The sequence below is a fragment of the Aythya fuligula genome, chromosome 1 (assembly GCF_009819795.1).
Source record: "Aythya fuligula isolate bAytFul2 chromosome 1, bAytFul2.pri, whole genome shotgun sequence".
Lineage (NCBI taxonomy): Eukaryota > Metazoa > Chordata > Aves > Anseriformes > Anatidae > Aythya > Aythya fuligula.
The window spans coordinates 80,370,365-80,389,020 of NC_045559.1; the positions used below are offsets into that span (position 1 = coordinate 80,370,365).

Consider the following 18,656-nt stretch of genomic DNA (forward strand, 5'->3'; position numbering starts at 1 on the left):
TGAGGGGGAGGGAGGAGAGAAGATTCTCCATGAAATGGTGGGGAGCTGGAGGGTAAGAAGTGTAAGGTAGAAGGGGAGTGAGTAAAAAGTAAAAGCTGAAGGAAATGTGAGCAGAGGCATGAAGCTCTTCAGAGACCTGATAATATAGGTTGAGGAGCAGTTTTCCAAACCTTGAGAACAATGGCCTTTTCTATTTGTGCTTTTTTCAGCTTGGGAAGGATGGTTGTCTCAGCACTGTCATCTCCACCAAAACTTTCCAGCTCTACCGCAGCTATGCCAGGATGTATGCCAGGCTCAATGTAGAAACCATCGTCACTGAAAATGGGACAGGTAACACTAAGTGAAGGTTGAGAAGTAGTTGAGTAAGTCTAAAGGGTAATACTTTTTGAGAGGAATCTCCTGGATCCCAATCTGTGCATCAAATGGTGAACAATCACCATTTTATGTGTAGCTCTTCCTCCAGAACACCACTTCTCCATATAACTTTCAAAAGAAACTGTTTCCTGCCCATTTCTGTTTTCTCCCCTTTATACTGGGTGTGTCTTACAGGTATCCAGATAAAAGACTATGACTATGTTGCAGTTAACCAAGAAAATGACAGAGTGATGTTCAGGAATATGGATCTGTATTACAAAAGGGGAATTCCTTACTTTGGTGAGGTGAGTAGCTGAGAAGATACATTTAGAAAGAACTCCCTCAGGTCCAGCATGATTTCTATGTTGCCCTGTTTATGTCTGCCCTTTTAGTATGTACTGATAGCTTCCCTTGATAATGTTGCATAGCAATGATTGCTGCATAGTTCTGACATTATATTAGATGTTCCTAGAAAAAATAAGAAAATTGTATTGATAATGCCCTCAGCCATAATTAGAGAATGCCTGAGAGATGTGTAAGTGAAAGGTCATATGTGGTGAAGACAGGTCTGCAAGAAACTACCGCAGCAACAGCAGTGCCTAACTGAAGGCAAAATTTACCCTACATTGCATCACACAGTCATGCGGATGTTTACTTATAGCAGTACAAGTGCTAGAGAACATCCAAATTCTTCCCAACCTGCACATTCAGGATAAACCCAGGCACAGAAATAAGGATGAGCTATTTAGCATTGTCCTTATATGCACTGCAGAAGAAAGGTTGCATATGGATGTCCAGAAGCTTACTGAATTATACTCCCTGAAAAAGTCCTTAGTGTTTAAGTTATTATCCTCTGGTGAGCAGAAAATTTCTCACTTTTTTTTTTTTTTTTAACCCAAATCCTTTGTGTATTTTTTGTGTTCAGATCAGTGTGACAAATATGGAAGACAAGCCTCTTGCCAATAGGATAGTCGTGCTGGAGGTCAATGGAGAATACCATGCCAACTACACCACTGACAAGAATGGCATTGCTGCCTTTTCCATCAACACGTCTGACTTCTTTGATCCCAGTTTTAAGCTGAGAGTAAGTATGAGCCCCAGTCTAATTCCTGAAAAAATACTTCATCAGAGAGACGAATTAGAAGCAAACAGCGGGTGCTGGCAAATTGTTTCAGGTGGGGAAAGCAGGCACTCAGTCCACCAACACCTACAACTTGTGCAAAACTAGTATGAGAAAATGTTAATTCCTGAGAAGCAGCAGACTGCACCTCAGGAGCGTTTTGTCTGCAGTGATCTTCATCACCTCCCTACTTTTTCCTCAGCTTAGAAGCCCTTTGTGTTGCCATCTTCCTTCTTTTTATTCTGTGGACTAGAGGACCTTCTTCACAGCCTGCCCTGCCTTCCCCACCCAGCTTGGCAGCACACCCACCTTCTTCCCTGCATTTCTGCTGTCAGATGCCCATGCCCATTACCACAACATGGTCTTCTCATGTTCTCATGCCTTTTTTCTGTTGTGATGGGATGAGGTGAGAATCAGCATGGTGTTTGAGACCAAAGCCATTCCAACTCAACATTAAGTCCTAACAACCTGTTCCAGTCCATCAAGAATCTGGATTACCATTCCTCCTGCAATGTGCCATGGATGTGTGGATATATTGAGGTATCCAGAAATGCTTCCACTGTGGACTCAAGGAACACAAATTTTTCACACCAGCTCTTGCTCTTAGTTTAAACAACCCCACAAAATCAATTTCCCAACAGGTTATTTTAAAGGAAAGATGCCTTTGTCTCACCTGCCAATTTATTATTTTCCACTTTGTTGATTCCTCATGTATACCTCTTCTGCATCATAGGCTACACAGGCACCAGATGACTGTGCAGACTTCTTGATGTGGAGAAATGACAATGAACCCCAAGCTTTGTTCTTTGTCCGTCGCTTCTACTCACGGACCAACAGCTTTGTGAGAATTGAGCCAGTGGAGGAGAAACTAAGCTGTGGCCAGCAGAGAAAGATCAACGTTCACTATGTCCTGAACAGAAAAGGGTATAGAAATGCCAACCACACAAACTTCTACTATGTGGTAAGTGCTACCTCAGTTCCCACAATGCCTCTTTTCTTCCACCTTCTCTTGAACACTATACAAGGCAGAAATCTCCAGGTCAGCCAGTGGCTATAAATCACAGCTTGACTTGATAGCCCCTAAAGCTTCTCAGAATACCACTCAATGCCAATGATTTTGTGGGGGAAGGTAGGAGGTGCTTTTGATTCCATCTCATACATTTTTCTATGCTTAGGTGACGGCAAAAGGAAAAATTGTTCTCAATGGCCAAAAGCAAGTCAGCATCTCTCATGGTAAGTTCTAGGCTGCATTACTGCTGTTACTTCAAAGCATCATTCCTAGTAGCAGAGCATTAGTAAGTTATGTAAGATGAGATGAAAGCAGAAAACTACAGCTAAATCAGATGCTTGTTCTTAAACTTCATCACATTTCACCACTTACAGTATCATTCACTTTTGATGCAGATTCTAACTAATACTCCATATAATAATCAAATTGATCTTGTAAGTTGAAAGATGAAAACAGGAGGAATGTAACCTTTTCTGTTTTATTTCTTTATCTCTTTATTTCAAAGAATATTTACAATTTCAGTTACTCTGTGACATCCAAGCCTTCACCAATTAAATATTAAAAAATTCTGAAGTTTAAAGAATGGGTGTCCCCTTTGAGAGGGATATTTAGCAATTAACTGCTTGGAATTCATTGAAGTTTTGGAAATCTCCAATGAATGAGAAGAATTTAATCCTGCAAATGCAACAAATAGAACTCAATTTTTTTCTTTGTTAAAAACATATTTTCTTGCAGAACCAGGTCCATTTCCAGTCTTCAGTAGGTGTGTTAAGTAAGCCTAACTCCACATATAGGACCTGTAGTTTAGTATTTGTCATCTTTGGTCTTTCTCCGGGTACTCAGGCACTATGGCTGCACAGTATGTATTTCACCACAGTTTACAGAGAGGCAGCCCTGTCACATGGTTCTCCCTTCATTAAATCAGCTTGAAGCCATGTGGTTTTCCCATATTATTGGTGGCTAACCAATAGTAAGGTATGCAATAATGTGTAACTCACCAAAATATATTTGAAAGCTTAGTCCCTGCTCTAGTAGCTGTGATCCATATTGACAAGAACTTCATAGTTCTTGGTGTTAAAGAATGTTCTTTTAGCTGGTCTATATAACTGGTCTATCTCGTCTGATATAGGAGGTTCTAGGTTTGAGATCCAAAGGCAAAGTTTTGCTCTTTTTGTAGAATCATGCACAGATTTTGCTGTCTAGCTTATACCGAGCTCAGAACCCTCTTTGCAAAGTATCTTGCTCATAGCATTGTCTAGTTTGTATCTGGCATTTTGCTGATAGGAGTTTTTCCTCAGCCACTGAAAGATCAATCTCTCAGTATCCAGCATCCCTGTTTTAAAAGTTGCAGGTGTAGGTAGGTTATGAACAAATATGTAGTCCTTCCACCAAAGCTGAGACCATGTCTAATCTCTTTTGTTGGCCTCTCTTCCCCTGTTCCATGCTTCTTCCACAGTTCCCAGAGGTACATTCTCCATTACATTGACCGTCAGTGAGAAGCTTGCCCCCAGTGCTAGACTGTTGCTCTACACAGTGCATCCTCACGGGGAGATAGTGGCTGACAGCTCCTGGATACACAGTGATATATGCTTCAAGAACAAGGTGAAAAACTTTGCTTTCTTATTGAGGGCTACACCTGGTGGTTTTTTGTTGTTGTTGTTGTTTGTTTGTTTGTGGTTTTTTGTTTGTTTGTTTGTTTGCTTGTTTGTTTGTTTCCTGAGGGAAGAGTTAGGGAATGACTTCATTATGAACTCTGCACTCAGGATGGCATTTAGGAACGGAAAAGGTACAGACGTGCCTCGTAACTTGAGAAGCTGTCCCTGGAATTGACACATATACTCAAACTCAGACTAAGTTCTCAATGGAGTGGGGAGGAAGAGATGACTAGGGAATTACAGTGACTAGGAATTTTCAGTGAACAGAGATTCAGAAGGGCTGTCTAACAGCAGGAGCTTTGCCCCACAGAGAACAGAGAATAGAATGCATGCTGGTGAAAGGGAAGATTTAGATGCATGTGCCAAGATAATTCTCCTAATTTCTATTTGTTTGTCTGACTTATTCTTTTCCAGCTCCGGCTCAAATTCTCTGAGAAGCAGGGTCTCCCAGGCTCTAACATCAGTCTCCACCTTGAAGCTGCTGCCAACTCCTACTGTGCTCTGAGAGCTGTTGATCAGAGTGTCTTTCTTCTTCAGCCTGAGCGACAATTATCTGCTGAGAGCGTAAGCCACATCCCCCAGGTTGTTATGTTTTGATCTAGGGACATCCAGAATGACAATTCCAATGCCCACCTCTCTCTCTGTTGCTGACTGCATTTTTCTTTTTCCTATATAAACAGGCACCTCAGTGATTGAAAAAATAAATAAAATAATAGCAGTTGTGCCCTTCAAAGCTGGTAGTGGAATACTTAATTTTGGAATGCACAGCAGCATTATACATTTTAACAGTATGCCGAAAGAAAGAGAGAAGGAGAGAAAGGAAGAAAGGGAGAAAGGAAGGATGGAAGGAAGGAAGGGAGGGAGGAAGGAAGGAAGGAAGGGAGAAAGGAAGGAAGGGAGGGAGGAAGGAAGGGAGGGAGGGAGAGAGGGAGGGAGGGAGGGAGGAAGGAAGGAAGGAAGGAAGGAAGGAAGGAAGGAAGGAAGGAAGGAAGGAAGGAAGGAAGGAAGGAAGGAAGGAAGGAAGGAAGGAAGGAAGGAAGGAAGGAAGGAAGGAAGGAAGGAAGGAAGGAAGGGAAAGAAAGAAAGAAAGTCCCATACTTTTGAAAAACTATAGAGATCCTGCTCATTTCATGCTTTCAGAGGCAGTTTTGCCTTGAAGTGAGAGAGTGGATACATGCTGCACCATGAGGATGCTTTAGAATGGACTGCTTTGTAAATCCTGTCACATAGTTTTCACTGGACTTACTACACTTTCAGTCTGCACTCATGAAAGTTTTTCATGGTATAACAGGCAGAGCCCTTATACTGTATCACTGTGTCTTAGAGCTGGCTCACCAAAGCCAAGGGCTTTGGTGAAGCAGAACTTTGCACCTGCCTGGGACCTTTCCTTGTTTTTACATCTGTTGTTCTCACCTCCCAGGTGTACTACCGGCTTCGTTTGAGTGATTTACATGGCTATTACTACAATGGACTCAACCTGCAAGATGACAAAATCCAGGAGTGCACCCCAGTCAAAACCACCTTTTTTGATGGCTTGTACTATGAACCTGTTAATGTCAGTCGTGATGGTGATGCCTACAAGATTTTCAGGGTATGTGCTCTATGTGGCTCTTTAAGTGAGAAGTAGTCCAGAAGAATTCGTGCACATTAGAATTAAACTTTCTCAGGCGGCGGTTCTGATCCTTGGAACTACCTTAAGCCTCCAGTCACACAATTTCTGCCTTCTCAACCCTACATCTTACTCAGGAAGACTGAGAATCACTATTAGACATGTTCACTGGAATCCTGCCCATGTTTCAGTACACATTTCCTAAACAGGACAATGACCTTGGCTCATGACCTCAACAGTCCTAGTAAGGATCCAAGTCCATTATGCAGGCCACTGGTTTCCATGGATGTCTCCATGACTTTCCTTGTCCGGTTGCAATGAACCTCTGTCAATACTGCACTTCACAGAACACCAGGTGTCTGCATCATAGAAATGACATAGATGTAGGAGAGAAGAGTGACCTGTGACATTCAAGGTTGAAAGGCTGGCATGTGAGGAGGGAGAAGAAAGATGAGGGATGATAACTCAGATGGGAAACATGGCATAGTATAACATAGCATAGCATAATAACTAGTACATGCACTGAGTGACAAAATTAATTGATTTGTTTACATTCAGGATATGGGCCTGAAGGTTTTCACCAACTCTGTGCTGCGGAAGCCAGTTCTGTGCAACGAAGACATGACAAATCGAGGAGATGACCATGTGTATTTAGAACATGGTGTCACTGGTGGTGCCTATGGCGCAGGTAAAAGAAAGTTCATGATGTGTCTCCATTCCCAGTGTGCCTAGTCTTCAAAATTGCTGCATGTAGAAAATACAAGATAGCATGCTGAGTTTTGGAAATAGGTCTCTGTTTCACAGTTTGCCTCTTGTTATCTCTTGCTGACAGTCCTCACAGAAGTGAAGTCACTTCTCTTTCACTTAGGTACAAGGTGAATATGGGAAAGACAGAGAATATTGGGATGCTGCTTTCATAAATTGATATCAGTTTTTCAAGTTTTTTTTATTTTTTTTCACTAACTCACAATTAAATATTTATATATATATATATATTCCTTTTAAATAAAAGGAAATGCCAATGCAGAAAAATAATGCAAATTCCCAATGTTAAGAATTCACACAACATTTAGCATACTTAGCAAATAGTCTCAAAAGCACTTTATAGATCAGCAAATGGTATGGCTATTTTCCCTCCTAGTTAAGTTTTTACAGCAAAAGAGCAAAAGTAATCGTCATAGGTTACCACAAGGGAAATTACTGTTCAACACTAGGAAGAAGTTCTTCTGCATAAGAGCCATGCTGCACTGGAAGAGGTTCTCCAGGTTTTGGGATTTCCATCCCTGTAGGTTTTCAAAATGGAGCTGGACAAGACCCTTGAGCAACATGAGCTGACTTTGAAGTTTGTCCTGCTTCAAGGAGATTGGACTGGAAAACTCCAGAAGTTCCTCCCAACCTATTTTTTTTCTATGATTCTGTGATTCTATGATTCTAATTTCAGCAAAATAGCAAAGTGCTATCATTTCCATGATATAACTGACAAGTCTGAGGAAATTGGAAACACTTCCATGCTACATTGTTTAACATCTTGTCCAAGTCCACAGAACCATGGTCTTAGGTTTTTAATCTCAGTCATGTAATTTGGTCATCTGAATCAAAGTAGTTTTCCAGTTGAGTGGATATTCAGCTCTATTTTAGTTGTCTGGACAGGGTAAAATGATCGAGTTCTAAGGGAGGTTTGTAAAGCTGTATATACTTTGGTGAAATTCTGGCCTGTGTTGACATTTGCAAATTGTAGAGAGCTAGTGATAGAGGACAAAGAAATGCCTTTGTAACTAGATGATGAGACCTTTCGATGTGAAAAAAGGTGAAGTGCCTTGTGAAATATCTACATTTTCCAGTATTTTCCCTTGGGAAGACAAAATAGGTAAAAAAAATGTTCCTTCTTATGCCCTATATTTGTTAGAGTTTTCATTTTTCTTATGGGAAAAAAATGGAAAAATGCTCCAATGGAATACTTAGTGTTCATTTATGGTCTCACGCATATTTGATTGCAGTTTAGATCTCATTTAATTCTTTGTTCTGGCCTGACCTCTCTAATAGTATACTTAACCATATACAATCTTCCTAGATGAGTCAAGGATTACTGGTAATAGCCTTGTTAACACTGTTCGGAAATACTTCCCTGAGACATGGATTTGGGATCTGATTCATACTGAGTGAGTATTTTTACCTTCATTTCTTACCTTTTGTGGATTTTTGAGTTGCTGCATCTTGCTCAAATTAATTTTGGGAAGAATCAATGGAATGTATGTCTACTTTGTAGATATGAGTCTCCTTTTCTCATTGTGCTCACAGATCTTTGACATCCCAGTCTTGTTTACAGTATCAAGCTTCCTTGAACCGTGACTCATATCTGCTCTTTTCTCTGCTACTATTATTCTGATGAGGAGAAAGAATAAGGGCTAAGAATAAAATAAGAGAATTTATTTAGACAAAAACAGGAGGAAAACTTGTTATTGTTCATTATATTTTTTATTTCCACCAGCAGAAAACTCAGTTGTTTTTTTTGTTGTTGTTGTTTGTTTTGTTTTGTTTTTGTTTCTTTCCAGGTTATAATAGCTTCTGCAAAGAGAATATCTCTGTCTTAACTATGCATCCATTCTAATTTTTTTTCTTTTTTTTTTTTTTTTCCAGTATGTTCAACATTTACAAATGATATTTCTAAATTTAAAAAAACAAGTACTCTTCCAAGTGTTTTTAAAACTTAGCTCACCAACACCTTCATCTTTACCTCCAACTTTATATCTTTTAAAATATGGAGAGATATCTCATAAAAACTGAAATGAAAACAGAAGTACTAACTCAGCCAGGGGCCTATTCTGTAACTTTCCTTGAAAGTGCCAAAGATAACTTCTTAATCTGTTTTTCTTGTTTTCCTCAGTTCCCGTGGACAGGCTAATGTCTTTTACACCATCCCTGACACTATCACAGAATGGAAAGCCAGTGCTTTCTGTTTGCAGAACGATGTTGGCTTTGGCATCTCCTCACCTGTTTCACTCACAGCATTCCAACCATTCTTTGTGGATCTCACCTTGCCATACTCTGTCATTCGGGGAGAAAAATTTAATTTAATAGCCAACATCTTCAATTACCTCGACAAATGCATCCAGGTACATCAAGTCTCCTTTCAATTCTGATACGGTTTGCCTGTTTCCCAGAGTTCCTAACATTGCTTCTGTATCCTGCATAACACATTAGAAATACAGAAATAAGTGTTTAACTTATGCCATAGCTTGACACATTACTCTTTCACCCTCTCTGCCAGTATCCATTCTTGATTCATCAGAAAAGGCCAACTAGTCCACAGAAGTTTGCTCCTTATCCCTACACAATTCAGTAATTTTTGCTCTTGAGGAAGGAACTTGAGCAGACGGTATGGGTACTGTGCAGTACAAAACAATACATACAGAGTATGTAGTATGTAGCAGTTAGTCATAAGAAGGCCTGACTGATAAAACAAGCACAGACACCTCGGCACACTTCTGTAAAAACAGCCATTAACAGTGGGCGGAAAAGAAAGAGGCTTGCTACCTCCTTAGAGAAAAGTGCCATCCCTATTTCCCAGAACCATCCTTCAGAATCAGATGACAAATAGCTTCTCCAGCAAGTAACCATCTCCTGTGACCTGCAGCTTAATTTTAGGGACAGTCTACTTCATTTGTAATCTTCTTGCTCTTTCTCTCTGTTTCTCAGGTCAGTGCCATACTGGCAGAGTCGAGTGACTACAAGGCAGAAGTCCTTTCACCAGAGGGAAACACAGCAAGGGTGTGTGCCAATGAAAGAAAAACCTATATTTGGGCTGTTAGCCCCCTCAGTCTTGGTAAGGTTGTCTTTTGGTTACCCTGATTTATCCTTATTTTATCTTTCTACCTTTGTTGCTCTGACTCTTTAATGAAGCATCAATAATCCACAGGCAAACGTTTTTGGACAACTCCATTAGTTGTGTCAAAAATTTAATATTGGACCTCTGCTAAAGTTCTCTTATATGCACTGAAAAAGCAGTGAGTTGTTCATTTCCTGTCTACTTTAGGAAGAACTGTTCACTTGCGTCGTTATGTATGAAATACTGGCAGGGTTTCATGTGCCTATGATCCTTCAGTTTACAGTTTTACACCTAATGAGCTGTATTCAATAAGAATAAAATTTGCTAATAATTTTGTAGTGGTTTCTCAATAGGCAGAGGATATTGGTCCTTTACAGTTTAACAGTAGTGTCTATTTACACTGCCTTGAAGTCAACATTGTCTTTTAAAAAAAAGCAATCATAGTAGTTTATAAGTTTATATATGTTAGTGCCTCAAAAGCTGAAGTACAAAACAAACAAACAAAACCTTAAATTAGCAAAGATTCTTCTCAAAATGAACTACAGATAGGACTTTTCTTTAAAAGATGGTGAAAACTGATAGCGAGTACTGTCATTTGTTTAGCCAGGATCCATCCCTATTTCATCCCTTGTACTATGTCCCTAGGAAAGTACTCCTTGCCAATAGTGGACAGATGTGGAGTTTTAATGAAATTTGTTTACATTGCCTTCAGACTGAATACATTTATCAGCTGTCAGTCAGACTAGGAGGAGGCAGTGAAAGCCAGGTGTAACTGGAGATGATGAAAATAACTTTTATTCTTGGGCTGGTGGCTGGCTCTCCAGGTGAGGTGAAATTCACAATTACTGCTGAGGCCAAACTGGATACTACGGATGCCGGAAAGAACACGTCTTCAGAAGAGAGGACAATTCGCAGGGACACCCTGATTCAAATATTACAAGTTGAGGTACAGTAAAAAATTTACAAGGGGTTAATTCTTTTTGGAAAATTCAGTGCCTATGGCTGTGGGTTAGAAGCAGTTAACTAGTGTGAGGAGGCAAGACAGCTGACAGATAGAGCTATGTGCAGTAGGGCGTCTCCTTATGAATCCGAGAGTGGAATTCACAATGATCCATGGCATCCAAGAGCATACATGTCCTGACACTCCTTGAATGTCAGCAGAGCTGTAGCCATAAGGGACATTTAATTCCTTACCTGTATGTGCCTTTCACCTGTGACTGTAATACCAGGGAGGAGAGGACAGATATGAAAGGAATGGGATTTACCTTGAGCATCATAAAGCAGCAGGCACATGACTGTCCTCAAGTCCTTCTCAGAGGCTGGAACTGTCTATTTTATAACTGTTTTCTAAGAAGGATGGTGCTCAGCACAGTTTGTGGTTTAAGAAACAGAGTAAGCCACGGCTCAAGAGATATTGCAGTGGAGATGGCAGGACAGGGTACAGGAGGGTGCATTCTCTGGATAGCCACTTCCATGTAATGCTATACACTGCTTAATTGTTCCTGATTTCATAGTGACATTTTGAACTTTTTTTCTCTCTCTGACAACTTCTCTGCAATCAAACAGCCTGAAGGTATCAAAAAAGAATTGACTCAGAGCTCCCTAGTTTGCACAAAAGGTAAGGCAAATTTATTCATTCATTCGAAGGAACTGATGGAAATACCTCACTGCCTTCTTAATTTTCTCCTATGAAAACAGAGATCTTCCCAGGGGAGGAGGGATGGTCTCAGGGTTAAGGAGCTGGGCTTACAATTCAGAGTTTTCAGAGATACCTTAGACTCATTGGGTATGGGCTTTGCAGTGGTTTCTTTACCAAGACAGCAAATAATAACTGTAGTAATGCATAGAAAGTAAAGATCGGGGGAAGGAAGATGTTTTCAACAATTCTTAGCTATATTTTCTTGTCAGGCAAAACAGTTTCAGAACCAGTGTCTCTCAACCTGCCAAGAAACCTGGTGGAGGGATCAGCCAGAGCTTATTTCTCTGTCATCGGTAAGTTTAGTATCTAGACTAAAATTAAAAGTAAAGCATTTTTTCCCTTATGATGAACCCAGAGCCACCATGTATACACATGCAAAACTAAAGTTGAGGAGATACTTCATCTGGATTTAGAGAAAATGTTTTCTACTTTCCAAAATGCCAAAGACAGAAGTTGCTCAGAATTATCTCATATTGTATCAAAAGAGGATAGAAAAAAGCAGTCAGATTATTACAATATATTACATTCCAGGTGATATCGCATTAGCATATAGTGTAGTATGTGTATGTATATGTGTAGTAAAACAGTTGATTCAGCTGAAAATTAAGCTACAGCAGACTTCTTGAAAAAACAAAACCAACACATTTTTATTTCTTGGAAAGAAGACTTCAGAGAGATGCTGACAGCACAATTCAAATTTATACTTTTGCATAATGAAAAACAATTGTCAGTTTATAAATACCCATAGAATGAGACTTATACATCCCAATCAGCTCTGTGAACCTTAAAGTCATTATTAAGACCAACAGTTCTCCTCAATGAGGTTCTGAACTCAGATTGCTTTCTAAAAGTAATTGTTTTGCATGTCTGGGTCAGTGTGTGGTGTGCTGGGACTGTGGAATACAGCCTCTGTAGCCCATCAGCAATATACCCCCAAACCTCATTTTCATATGTACCCACCAAATGGGAAGCACATTGTAAAGGCCAGGGTATTCTAACCCTTCTAAACATTCACAGCTAATTCTCAGAAAACATACCAGTCAGCATCAATCATTCCAGTGATTGGTTCCTTCCCAAATTTGCAGTTTTGCAGGCATTCAGCACCAAAAATCAAAATCAATATGGGGGTACTTCGGTCTTTCTTCTAAGCTGTGTCTTTGGTTACTGTGCTTACTATGTATTGGTCATATAGAGTATCATAATAATGAGCTCATAATAATGTAGAATGAAACAATGTAAAAAAATGTGTAAGAAAATAAAAATTTGAACTGAACTGGACTCCTTATACCTTTCATTCTTCAGGAGACATCTTGGGCACAGCTCTGAGGAATATGGAAAACCTCCTTCATATGCCGTATGGCTGTGGAGAACAGAACATGGCCTTGTTCACACCCAACATCTATGCCCTTGATTATCTGAATAAAACTGGGCAGCTGACTGAAGAGATTAGAGCCAAGGGTACTGGTTATTTAATTACAGGTGAGAGCCTTTCACATTCTTCCATTGTGATCATTGTGATAGTACGCACTGAACTCTAGACAGTGAACACAGATCTCCGAATTCTAGCACCACATGTACTGCACATAAGCAGTCAATGACAGCACCCCAAAGAAGCAGTTGGTACTCTCAGGAGCAAAAGTAGCTAGAAATCCTAATGGCTGATATTATTCACCAGACATGTAGTACTTAATATTAAATACCAAAGTCTTACTGCTTCAGTTGAATAAACAGCAGGACTAGTCCTTTTCTGTGATAAGAAAATGTCTTCTTTATTGTACTTTTAGGCTACCAAAAGCAGCTATCATACAAACACCGGGATGGATCCTACAGCTCCTTTGGGACACGAGATGGGGAAGGGAGTGTGTGGTAAGTGGTGACACTTTCTATTTCCTTAGCTCAGAATCTTTGAAACAAGTTCAAAATTTTAAATGGTTCTTATTTTTAATCGTCTAAATGGACATAGCTCAATTAATTTGATCACCCAGTAAGTGAGATACTAATAAACTGGAGAGAATGCAACAGAACAATTATAAGATGATTATTGACTGGAACACATAATGTTCGAGGAGATACAAGGAACTAGATTTGTTCAGCCTCTAGAAGAGGAGTCTAATGGATAAACTAGGTGCAGCCCTCCACTACCTAGACCAGAAGATCTATAGAAAAGACAGAGTTGGACTCTTATCAGAGGTACACAGAGTAAGGAAAAGAGTTTTTCCATACAAAATTTACGACAGGGAAAACTGGACAGAATGAAAAAAAGTCTTTCCCATGAGAAGGGTGCAACACTCAACCAGGTGCCTAGGGTGGGTGTGGAAATCTCCATCCCTGGATCCCTGGACTAGACAAGACACTGAGCAACCTGACCAAGCTTTGAAGTTGGCCTTAGTTTAAGCAGATGGTGGGACTGCAGACTTACAGAAGTTCCTTCCCACACAGATTATTTCATAGTTCCATTAGTTATGATAAGAAATTACTATCATCAGTCATCAAGATGTGTCTATGCTTTACCCCTGCTCTGAAGGAATGGCTTTAGCACAGTAATAGAGAAGTTTGTAATATCAGGATTTTAACAATTTATTTAAAATTTATAAAGTACTCGTTTCTTTTACCACAAACATTATGGAGTTCATTCTATGTTTGCTTCAATGCATATCCAATTGCTGGTAAGCATTCTTTATCTTGTTCACAACTATTTGCTTTCTGTTTCTGGCTCACCTGCAGGCTCACTGCCTTTGTGTACAAGTCATTTGCACAAGCCAAACGATACATCTACATCGACAACAATGTCCAGTCACAAACTTTGATCTGGCTGGCAAGCAAACAGAAATCAGATGGCTGCTTTGAAAATGTTGGGTCACATTTCAACAATGCTTTGAAGGTAACTGAGTTCAGTATATTCTGAAACTTCCAGTCCTGCCACTGGGATTGATTTATATTATTTCTGCCAGACCCAAATTTATTATCACACCCGTACTCTTCCTAGTACCGTTCTCTAGTGTTGCTCGTGTATAAGCTGGGCAAGATTGTTATGTCTTCTATTGATTATTAGGTAGAAACAAATAGAACTTTCTAAGCTAGAAGTCTCAGCTTTTATTTTCCACCACTGCATTTAGCTCAAGGCTATAATGTGCTTTATTGAAGACATGTAAAAGAAAAAAGACAGCAAAAAATTACAATTTTGGCTTTATCCTGAGTGATCTTTATTTTTCTTGTTCTTGTGCACACAGGGAGACAGAAGTTGCTTCTGGTCTCTACTCTATTATCTAGACCATGAATGAATTCATATTTCATTTCTTTCTAGGATAGCTGTACTGACCTAATTTTGCTTGTGTTTTCTTCAGGGTGGAAAAGAAGGTGAATACTCGCTCACAGCGTATGTTGTGGCAGCATTGCTGGAGGCTGGACACTCTGTTGAGGTAGATATTTTATGTTGTTATCTTTTATTAGCCTGGTCAGCCATATACGAAATAATGTGCAAGTCATAATCCTCCCATCCATATTTTTTATGTCTTAGATATTGATTCCAGGACAGTATGGTCAGCTCAGGAAATCTGTCTACAGAACTCTGCAGCTGCCAGAAGCATTTGATGTGTATTATAGATTAGTTATTTATCTAGTTTGTATAAGTTCATCTGAAGGTGTAAAATCCCCGAGGAATCCAACCGTGTTAAACAATCACAGTCTATGTAGGTATAAAATCTGGACTGAATTTGCCCACTCCATCCAGAGTCCAGTCTAGAATTCTCTCTGAATTTGTCCAGTCCAAAGTCCAAGCTATCCAAACCTCCAGTCCTACAACTTTCTCTGTGCCTTTATATCCAAGTTATGTTTCTATATTCCTGTGTGATTGTTAACACTGGAAGGAAATGATGAGATTTTTGAAATACTTAGCTGGCTGGAATACTTAATAGGTTTGGGGGAATGAGAACCGAGTTTTGTTCTCTGTAATACGCCTCCTGTATATCCTCGAGAACCTGGCCCAAATCTTTGTTCTTCCGTAAAATAAGGAAGAAGAGAATTGTTCCCAGTCTGACAACTGTATTCTAAGCACACTAAGTTTTACAAGACTAGATGCTGCGAGATGAGGCATCATTTCTGTATCTAAGATAGACAGGATAAAAACATTTTACAGGATGATTCAGTCTTGTGGACTTAGTTCCCAATGTCTGTGAGAATCTCTGAAGCCTGGTGTCACCCCTATAAAGTAAGGCTGCAGTCAGACTACAGTTAACAGTGTGGTGGTGATATCTGAGCTGAAGCAGTGCTCATAGAGAGACTCTGTAAGGCTAAAAGGGTGAAGAGTTTTCTTGATAGCTAAAGCTAGCAATGAGTAATAACATTCATCTGAGAGAATGTACTTCATTGTGAGTGATCAATATACTTTACATGACTCTTTAAAAATATTCTCTGTTTTATAAATGGAGCAACCAAGAGTCAAAGGATTCACCTGCATAAGATCATCACACAAGTCAGGAAAAGAAACCATGCTCTGTTAGTCATGCTGCCTCTAAATAAATGCAGAAAGAAGGCAACACTGCTGAAAGACCACATTTTATAGAACACACGCTGCAGGCCTTTAAACATGTAATGGATTGCATACATCTTAGCATGAGGTGTCAGTGATGGCAGCTTAAGAAGTGATGAAGATCTTTAAAGAGATGTCGAGACACAAACCCGAGAAACCTGACAACCCTACTATATTTTGTATTACTAGCATCCTGTGGTTCAGAGTGGCATGAACTGTTTGGAGACTGCATTTAGCAATGGGATCCACAACCTGTATAACCAGGCCCTCTTTGCCTATGTTTATGGCTTAGCTGACAAAGAGGAAAAATCCAAATTTTTCCTTGAGAAGTTGGATAAAAGAGCTACCAGAGATGGTAAGTGAAGTATGGCCTTGATGCAGGCAATACAGCTGATGGGAAGGCCTTTGTTATGATGCAATTATTCTGAGGTACAGTATTCTCATTCATGTTGCTCCCTTCTTATTTCCTGTCAGCTATGCTACTGAGTTTACCTCTATGATCTCTCTTCATGTCTTTTGGCCTCACAAAAGATTGAGCTGTGGCCTGGTGTTCTTAGAATTATGAAATAATCTAGGTGGTAATTGATGTCAGGAAGACTCCGGTCCAAGGCAGTGGAAGACTGCACATAGCCTCCTCTTCTACAGGCTGGACAAATCCAGTCTTCCCTTTACTGTGTCATGTGCTCCACTCCATGACCATATTGGCATCCTACTGCTGCACTGCCTCCACTTCATCCCCCACTTTGACTTGTACAGCTTCGCTTTATTAATTCCTTTCCCATCCCTTCCTGTGTTCTTTTCTGTACTTAAACTAAAACTCATACAACTCAGAACATTATAGGCTGAAAAAAAAAAAACTCTTAGGTAAAGGAAGGTGGGGAATTGTATGCGTATCTCCCATGTGATTCTGCAGTGAATTAATCAGCAAGTAACATTTTCATGCTTTTTACATCCTGCTTTTCTCATTTCAGGTAGTTCAGTTCACTGGCAGAGAGAAAATAAGCCACCAGCAGAACATTACCCCATCTTCTATTCCCGTGCCCCTTCTGCTGAGATTGAAATGACCAGCTATGTGCTGCTGGCATTGCTCAACAAAGCTGAACTCACTCCAGATGACTTATCATACATTTCTCGCATCGTGTACTGGCTTGTCAAACAACAGAACCCATATGGAGGCTTCTCATCCAGCCAGGTGACAAATGGGTGTGGTAAAAAGAATAGATTCTGGGAACAGTCCAGCCTGCAAGCTGGATCTCAAAAGTATGATGTTTCTTCATCACATATTTGTTTGAATAATATTTGATAAATGGTGCTCATATAAGTCCCCTTGGTAGGGCACATTATGGTCTTCGTAGGCAGCTTCATACATTTTTGAGTTTCAGTAAATGGGAATTTACCCAATTTTCAAGTTAGCAGAAGATAAGGGTAACTGTTGACAGAGCATTACATGTATACCAGAGTTTCTGAGATAATTCAATCCCATTAACCCAGAACTTGTAGCTTCTCTCCTTAGCTCTTTACAAAGGCCTCCTCCTTTTATGACTGATCACTGACAATGGAAAATGGCAATTTTGCTAATTTCATGCTCTATTTCACAGCTGTGTATCTGTCTAATTAGGGATTGTATTGTTCTTTTCAGGACACTGTTGTTGCTCTCCAAGCTTTAGCAAAGTATGGATACCTGACCTTCACTAAGGAAAGCCATAACACAGTCAAGGTCAGCTTCATGCAGTTCCCCAGTAAGGCCTTCCAGGTGAATGACAAGAACCGCTTCTTACTGCAGCAGGCTTCCTTACCCACTGTTCCAGGGAATTACAGCATGGATGTGAATGGCAATGGCTGTGTCTATCTGCAGGTAAGCAAGCTGGAGACTCACCACAACCCTGGTGAGAACTAAGCAGGGGTCCTCTTTACCTCATTTCCTTCTATACCTCATGTCAAAGCCACCAAAATCTGTAGATCTATGACCATCTCATGCTTTCCATCTCTTTTAGACAACCTTGAGATACAACGTGCATCTGCCAAACCAAGTTGCAGGATTTTCTCTCTCTGTACAGACGGCCAATGTATCCTGCACAAACAACTTCCCACCAAAGTTTGACCTTGTCATCTCTGCCAGGTAACTTCCTCTTTTTGATCTACCTTCTTGCATTCTCAGTTTGGTAAAATACCCAAGGGAGGATTTAAGTACAGGCAGTTAACTGTCATTGTGCGCCTGCAGGAAGACAAACGGGACAATATCCTAACTCTCTCATCCTTCACTACTAAATTTCTCTCACTTGCTGTAAACCAGTGGAATATCAGAGCCATCCAGTTTAGAGATTATCTGAGTTGTTTGTGAGTTAGAGCTGAAAATTTCATTCACCAGTCTCCTCTTCATTTGGATATTAATAGAAGTTTTCTCATTTCAGTTACACAGGGAACCGCCACGTCTCCAACATGGCTATTATTGATGTGAAAATGCTCTCAGGTTTTGTTCCCGATAGATCTTCCCTGAAAAAGGTAAAGAATGGGAGCAAAGTGAATGGTAAACCTTGAAAATAGAGGAGGTTGGCAAAAATAGTCACTGATTAGCAAATTGTGGACCAATGGGGATTCTACAAAGTCCCTGGTCACAGTCTTCTGTCACATACTCTGTCAAATTTGCAGCTGTTCATCTGCTGAAGACAAATCTGTTAGGATCTGCCAAATTCAGTAGCTCAAAAAAGGTGAGACTGCATTCTCCAAGTCCAGTCAGCAAGTAAGGCTAAGCATGTGTTCCCAATAGGCACACATGCACACAATACACCTACACAGCTATAAATGACTGGCCACACAGATCAAACGAGACAGAAAAGGCACATATAGCACAGGTGG

The 18,656-nt window shown here is 40.1% G+C and overlaps 1 protein-coding gene across 1 annotated transcript in view; it reads left to right on the forward strand.

Annotated features, from left to right (window-relative positions):
- LOC116489709 (ovostatin-like) overlaps nucleotides 1–18,656 on the forward strand; it is a 29,582-nt gene that overhangs the window by 7,181 nt on the left and 3,745 nt on the right. Inside the window, exons 9-32 of the mRNA XM_032188332.1 lie at nucleotides 210–330; nucleotides 550–659; nucleotides 1,280–1,438; nucleotides 2,208–2,435; nucleotides 2,650–2,707; nucleotides 3,940–4,085; nucleotides 4,553–4,702; nucleotides 5,559–5,729; nucleotides 6,306–6,435; nucleotides 7,819–7,906; nucleotides 8,632–8,860; nucleotides 9,444–9,570; nucleotides 10,398–10,519; nucleotides 11,140–11,191; nucleotides 11,482–11,565; nucleotides 12,575–12,751; nucleotides 13,057–13,138; nucleotides 13,997–14,153; nucleotides 14,617–14,691; nucleotides 15,990–16,155; nucleotides 16,772–16,992; nucleotides 17,440–17,655; nucleotides 17,795–17,919; nucleotides 18,212–18,302. Coding sequence (XP_032044223.1) covers nucleotides 210–330; nucleotides 550–659; nucleotides 1,280–1,438; nucleotides 2,208–2,435; nucleotides 2,650–2,707; nucleotides 3,940–4,085; nucleotides 4,553–4,702; nucleotides 5,559–5,729; nucleotides 6,306–6,435; nucleotides 7,819–7,906; nucleotides 8,632–8,860; nucleotides 9,444–9,570; nucleotides 10,398–10,519; nucleotides 11,140–11,191; nucleotides 11,482–11,565; nucleotides 12,575–12,751; nucleotides 13,057–13,138; nucleotides 13,997–14,153; nucleotides 14,617–14,691; nucleotides 15,990–16,155; nucleotides 16,772–16,992; nucleotides 17,440–17,655; nucleotides 17,795–17,919; nucleotides 18,212–18,302 — 3,285 coding nt within the window. The remainder of the gene's footprint in view (nucleotides 1–209; nucleotides 331–549; nucleotides 660–1,279; nucleotides 1,439–2,207; nucleotides 2,436–2,649; nucleotides 2,708–3,939; nucleotides 4,086–4,552; nucleotides 4,703–5,558; nucleotides 5,730–6,305; nucleotides 6,436–7,818; nucleotides 7,907–8,631; nucleotides 8,861–9,443; nucleotides 9,571–10,397; nucleotides 10,520–11,139; nucleotides 11,192–11,481; nucleotides 11,566–12,574; nucleotides 12,752–13,056; nucleotides 13,139–13,996; nucleotides 14,154–14,616; nucleotides 14,692–15,989; nucleotides 16,156–16,771; nucleotides 16,993–17,439; nucleotides 17,656–17,794; nucleotides 17,920–18,211; nucleotides 18,303–18,656) is intronic.